The 7,074-nt window shown below is 41.9% G+C and overlaps 1 protein-coding gene across 1 annotated transcript in view; it reads right to left on the bottom strand.

Annotated features, from left to right (window-relative positions):
• Positions 1-408: 408 nt before the first annotated feature.
• MCM5 (minichromosome maintenance complex component 5) overlaps positions 409-7,074 on the bottom strand; it is a 16,126-nt gene continuing 9,460 nt past the window's right edge. The window contains exons 10-15 of the mRNA XM_018567381.1: positions 5,313-5,555; positions 4,516-4,628; positions 3,524-3,652; positions 2,086-2,228; positions 1,875-2,002; positions 409-557 (exon numbers count right to left, since the gene is read on the bottom strand). Coding sequence (XP_018422883.1) covers positions 456-557; positions 1,875-2,002; positions 2,086-2,228; positions 3,524-3,652; positions 4,516-4,628; positions 5,313-5,555 — 858 coding nt within the window. The 3' untranslated portion in view covers positions 409-455. The remainder of the gene's footprint in view (positions 558-1,874; positions 2,003-2,085; positions 2,229-3,523; positions 3,653-4,515; positions 4,629-5,312; positions 5,556-7,074) is intronic.

Here is a 7,074-nt window from a genome sequence, read left to right as displayed (position 1 = left end):
AATTGGATTCATTGGACAAAATGTATCAACCCGGAAGCACATTCCACTTCAGTCTGGCTACTTCTTGGTATGAATGCACATGTTATTTTCTGCTCGTTTATTAAAGAACACATTTACAACATTTATATGAACTATTCTTAAGTAGAAATAAGTGACATTGATATATTTAGTACGGAGACTGAACCAGAATAGAACATCCTAGGACAGAAGCAAAGATTGTGAAGTGCAACGGATTCAGAACACAAGCTTAACTTCAGGTCAGCATTTCGTAAAATTGCACATCTACTGTTCATATAAGCAGAAGCTTGACTATTAACTCCCCTTCCCGGGCGCATTATGTACATCATGGCTTCACTGTGTAACTTCGGCTGGAAGTGACCAAAAATAATCTGTTGAAAATCTAGTCCTCATCTGTACACAAATAGCAAAATCAACAGATTCCAGTGTGCTATTTATTACTTGATCCGGAAAAGCACTTTACGCTGAAGACGATGCTGAATTTCCCCTCTTCGCATCATCAGATACAAAACTTTGTGAATTGCATGTTCAGGATATTTCTGCAAATATGAAATAGAAACATTTGACAGATGCAAACAAAAAAAAAACAAAAGCATTTATGTTTAGCCTGCCAACATATTTCCATAGCTGGATAGTGCCATTGAAGAACATATTGTAGTTCAGCCTGTTTTACCACCATCTATACTTTGTACATACACACGGATGTTTTGTTCACTGCCAGTCTAAGCTTTGAACATACACACTGATGTCTGCACTTACACCTGCATTCCCAGAACAGATTCTCTATACTCCCCATACTAATTTTAGCAGCTGCAGCCCAAATGCAGATTTGCGCACACCCCCTATAGGAAGCTCAAGCATGACCTGCTCCTGTCCAGGTGTACCCAGACATCGGTTAAATAATCCTACCCGTTTGTAACCCTCTTCCACAGGGGTAGGCAACCTTAGCATTTCAGCTGTAGTGAAACCACAGATCCAATCATGCCTCTTGCAATGCCTCATGGGACTTGTAGTTCAACAGCTGGAGTGCCAAGGTAGCCTAATCTGTTTTCACACCATCTCTCAGCAAATTACCAATGTATGGGAATAAGCAGGGTGGGTGAAAGGTACAAACCTGTCTTATTTTCCAGTAGGGGTTATGAACTAGTCTTGAGAAAGTTTGGCATTTACACCAACATTAATGTTACTGCAATCTTGAAATTGGTTACCCTAAATCAGATTTTACACTGCTGTATCATGTTGGGCAGTAGATTGCGTGGAGGATCATAGGAAAAAATATTTGCTATTCTCCTCAGCTCCATCTAGTAACCTGAATGCAGTATTTTACTGACATTAAATTCAACCTAGAAAGAAAATACTAACATTTGTTTTTGCCCCAGTAGCACAGATCAAGTGGCTTTGTGAATGTTTTATAAATACACCCCTATGTGTCCTGCAATAAATGCTTCTTGCCTGTCTGCTCACAAAACTTATTTAGATACACTGCACTGCCCAGCCACATGCCTCAGTGCCATGATTAAAAGTGCAAGTTTGGGAATTAGTTATCCTGTAATCTTGACTGGTTGATTTGAGAGACACCAAACCAAGAAGACAACCAAGTGAAGATGTCAGCACTGGTGATGAAGCCCACAGACACTAGAGCTGAAGTACTGCAGACCTTAGTGCCACTTTAAACCCCAAGCTCAGTTGCCAATATCAGGTACAGTACAAGTGAAAATTCTACACTAGGAACCTACAATCTTCAGTTTCATTGCTGCCATTTCAAGATAATGCAACTTTGAAGCATGCAATGATTTGTCCAAGCGTAACAGTTGCCTATTATATTGGCTGCAATTTTAAATTAACAGGGTCCTCACCTGTTTCACAAAATCCTGGATAATACTGTGCTCAGACACCTGGGATCCAATGGCAAATCTTCTCTTCATTTGCTTCTCAATGCGGGACAGCATTTCTTGGTCCTCCTGAGTGGTGAATCCTTCCACACCTTCAAATAAAAAGTATGTTATAGCACATGGCAGGCAAGCAACAGCACGTTGTCTGGCACATTGATTTTTTTTTCTCCCTTACCAGACAGGCTTCCAGACATGGCAGCATCCAGTGTAGAGACCTGGAATAACCGCAGTGACTCATCAACATCACTTTCTGCTGAGAAGGGCTGTAGCTTCATTTTACTAAGTGCTTCTGAAATCCGAACAATGGCTTCCAATTGTCTGCAAGAAGTCAACATTTACAAATATAGCTGTATGGGCACACTCCACAGTGAGAGCAACGTTAGAAGAGCATCCATTATGTATGGTCAAAATACTCCCTTCTAAAATACTTCAGATACCATAACTTATTAAATTGACTTTTGCTGCAAAGCAATCTTGCATTTTTTTGCACAAATGTTAAATGCACATTTTAGGCCTGAAGACTACTCAAACCCACAAAAACTCTATTTCTAAAAGCAGAGACCTCGTAGAATAAAATGGCGTCAGTTGCAATTTTATATGTTGCATGATATTAGTGCATGGGCTGGAGACACAAAACAAATTAAGGGCGTTTCTACGTTTTATTAAACTGGATTTTTTCTTTTTAACTTTATTGCCATCACATTTGCAGGCTCACAAGTTTGGGGGTGCACATTTCACAGCCCGAGCCACCCAAATGCATTCCAGTGTAAAGCAGTCGGCTTCAGACTCCCGGCTGCTGCTACAGTCTGCTTACATTGGTATAAGTTGGCGATAGGGAAAAGGATAAAGCAAGCTATATACTGTGAAATAGTGTTGTATAATGCCATGAGATTTAGAACGTGCGAATACCCCAGTAAAATGGATATTCCATCTAACACGTATCAACAACCGGCAAGATCTCATACTGGCCTACTAACGGGAGCAGTATGTAACCTGGCTGTCAAATGGAAATGCCAAATTTGAGACACAGCCACTAGTGAACTGTGAGGTTACTTAGGAAGTAATGTGTTGATACAGAAAAACCTAATTCCATGGTCTTGTAGCAACACCTAAACTCCACCAAAAGGTGATGATTTTAAAGCCAGAAATTGTGGTTTTGCAAGATGACCCCCCACGAGTCACAAACCCGTATTTACATTTTCCTGGAAATAGATTTGACCAGCTGCCAGTTGTGCAGAAACTGAAGCATGCATGGTTACATACAGCAAGAAACAAAAGACGTAACTTCAGATGTTAGAATAAGTAAAAACCCTTGTGGGTAACAAGCAATACTCCATCCTAGATGTCAGCTAAGTAGCACAATATTACACCAATAAGTACACTGTTCTTAAAGTGCACTACCAGTTGTTTTTGTTTCTATGGTTCTAAGAGGACAGTACGTTTTTCTTTTACCAGCCAAGTTGATTTACCCTGGACAGACAAAAAAAGAAAGCCTCATCTCTCCTTGCCAAAGACGCCTAGATTGGGTGATTACTGCTTTGTGGGTACAATATTGGTACCCTGCAATAAGAATGCCCCAGACACCAGAAACCCAAAATGATCCTTGTCATTACCTGACTGTAATAGGGATGCTGGATCTCTTCTCGCTTTCCCGATCATGTTCACGAGCGCCACTGCGCATCAGTACATATCGATTCTTTAACTTCTCAGCCGATTCAACTGACAGTCGAGGTCCACATTTACTGAAAGATAAGGCGTGTTTTATCATTTATTTTTTCAAACATTCTGCAATTGTAACCTGCCAGCTTTTCTTTTATGAGGACTTGAACAGCAACAGATCACAATGGAATGTAACCAACTGTTCATTAACCAGCTTTTAATACACAGAATTGTGTATTAAAATCAATACACAATACAGTCAAGACTATTTAACATGGAGAGTAGATGACACTATCCACCAGACCAGTGTACATTCCATGATGGTGAAGCTTAATCACATAACTGGTTATATAACTGTTCTCTCCTCACTGCATCCTCACTTAGTATTAGGGCCCTGTCACGCCAGTCCAGTGCGATCTGCAAAAAATGCTCCAGTATTACTGGTCTCTCCTCACTGCATCCTCACTTAGTATTAGGGCCCTTTCACACCATGTCCGGATCAGATGCGGTACGTTGCATTTTTCCAATCCAATGCATTTGTATGTGATTTTTGGGCTCTGTTCACACACACCAGTCCAGTCCGTTACAGTGCAAGAAAAAGAAAAAATGCTGCATGTCACATTTCTCCTGCACTGGAACACAACAGACACTATGACATGGAGAACAAAGATTAAATTTGCATGTCATTGCCGCCCCCCCCAAAAAAACCTGCCCTGGAACGCGTCACAAACGCACCTCGTTTGCAGAAACACGTGCAGACCTGGTCCGCACATGGTGTGACAGGGCCCTTACTGGTCTCTCCTCATTGCATCCTCACTTATTACTAAGGTGCCAGTGTGATCTTTTTTTTTTTTTAATAACAGAATGGAGGGAGCAGGGTCATTCTACTGCTTTATAAATGGGCCCCTTAGTACAAAGTACAAGCAAGCTCAAGACTGATACTCACGTTCTGCAATAAGCAATATATTTCTTCAATGTATTCAAATCCACCTCTCCATCGACAGCCTGCGTCTGTGTTCGTGCACTGAGATGGACATTCATCACGTGCTTGGCCAAAGTCTGTGGAGGGAGAGAAAAAAAAAAAAAATCCTTAAAATAGAAAATGATCATGAACAAAAAGATCAATAAGTGACCAGTGATCTAGGACTTTATATTTAAATTTGCTCATCTATAAAGTGCTGGCACCTTGAGATCTCAGGCTATTGTAATCCAGCACTGCTATGATGCTTCCAGAAATGACAAACCTTTTCCATTTCCATCCCACCACACGTCTATTACCCCTTCCACGTGTTTCCAAAGAAGACAAACAAAAGCTACTAAACAGTATAAAGTGACTTTTCGGGGTTTGCAAGGTGGATGCCCCTTTAATGCTAGGTGCAGGTATCAAGGTTTTGATAATGTTTCAACCTATAAAATTATACCAGCGCCTACAATGAAAATAGTTAGACAAATGACTCAAACATTTAGTAGTAAAAAAAAAAAAGTTATATTTCTGTGGTTACAATTCAGAAGGGGTTTTCTCCATAACCTACTTGAATGTAAATACTGAAGGGTTGATCGTAACTAGATGCATGTAGGCAACCTGAAGTAAGATCAGATACTTCATGGCAAGACAACCAAATCTAGCCTTTAGCAGGTTCCCGTCAGCTGTTACTACCTGCATTCAGGTCTACATGTATCTGCTGAAGTTAAATGCTCAGAATAGTAATCTTAAAATAAAAATACACTGGCAGCTCATCTTACCATATCCCTCTGTTCATTATGTTCATCCTTCACTATGAAGATCATATCGAACCTGGAGAGAATGGTAGGCATGAAGTCAATGTTCTCTTGACCCTTTGTGTCATCCCACCGGCCATACACAGAGTTGGCAGCAGCAAGTACTGAACAGCGAGAGTTCAAAGTGGTGGTAATGCCAGCTTTTGCTATGGAAATGGTCTGCTGCTCCATGGCTTCATGGATGGCAACCCTATCATCCTCCCGCATCTGAAAAGATAAAACAGCAAATCAGACATTTGACAACATTAAGAGCTACAAGCGTTGTGTGGAATATTGTTTCCAAGTACTTCTGTCTAAAATGAAAGCCATAAAATAAACATAATTCAAGAATTTCAGTAGGATTAGCTAGATATTAGAATTGGACAGGTTAACAATACTGCTTAAAAGGTGAAGTATGGGGTCAGGGCTTTCCCCCATAGTTCCCCTAAGGGTAATGGGAGGACACAAACTAGCGTCCTCCCGTCACCCTAAGCTCAGTATACCACGAGCTACCGAGACACCGAGGTATACCGAGACCCCGCAGCAAGGACGGATCCCAACATTACTGTCGAGATCCACCCAGCTGCGGTATTGACAGCTGGCTCTGCCTATCCAGAGGCAGAGCCAGCTGTACCCGCGCCCTCCCCGTCCGTTCCACTAGTCAGAGCTGGAGGATCGGACAGGAGAGGAATCCCTGCAGGGAGCCGTGAGTGACAGTCACTGCTCTCTGCAGGGATAGATTGAGAAGGGAGCGAGAGACGCTATGTGTTCGCTCACTTCCAGATCTATTGAGCCGACCTGTGACAGTTTCATTGTCACACGTCGGCTAAAACTATGAGGCTGAGTGATTTTCACTCGCCTCATAGTTCACCTTTAAGTGAACTTAAAGGGTAAAGAATTTCTGTTTTATAAGGATCTAAAGAACATCTAACCTCCCCAAACAAGTACATTTTGTCATGAACTCCTGCTGATAAAGTAGCAGTAACTTCCTGATATGATGGCGCCTACCACCTCATAGTATATCTACACTGAGATCTTGGGCACTGCTGCGTCTCGCTGCTAGTCTCATCATTTTGGCAATTGTGTTGCTCTCAGTTCTTTGCTAGAGGCGCTGAGCTGAGGGGGAAAAAAAAAATCCACCTCTACCATGATGGGTGCCTCCACACAGAGCAGAACAAGGCATAGAATGTCTACAATAAAGGAAGATTAGCTGCAGGAAGACAAACAATGGCAACAAGCCCTTTGTCTGTCCTTTTTATAGCCAGAGCTTATAGGAGTTCAGTTCCTGTGCTTTGTCAATGCAGATCAAAGCAACCGTTTACTTACAGATCCCACCTAAGCCACTTAGGTGAGATATTGCCCTGTATGAAAAAAACCATAGGATCACCAAGTACAGATACCTTGAGCTACCTGCAAGTGCCTGCACCAGTTTTCATAGCAATCACTGTCTACTATTGGAGCCCCGGTATGCAGGCCCATGTTGTATGCTGGGCCTCAATTTTTGGCCGAGTCAAATTCCCCTCCATGTGTATAATAAAACCTAAAAAATGCCTCAAATGTCTATCATAAAACCTCAAAAACTGCACCAATTTAAACACACACACACACACACACACCACACACACACACCACACACACACACCACACCACACACACACCACACACACACACCACACACCACACACACACCACACACACACCACACACACCACACACACACCACACACACCACACACACACCACACAC

Source organism: Nanorana parkeri, unplaced genomic scaffold, assembly GCF_000935625.1.
Source record: "Nanorana parkeri isolate BGI_ZX_2015 unplaced genomic scaffold, ASM93562v1 scaffold3, whole genome shotgun sequence".
Classification (NCBI taxonomy): Eukaryota; Metazoa; Chordata; class Amphibia; order Anura; family Dicroglossidae; genus Nanorana; species Nanorana parkeri.
Note: the sequence above shows the minus strand (reverse complement) of the source record. Positions and strands in the feature narration are given on the sequence as shown.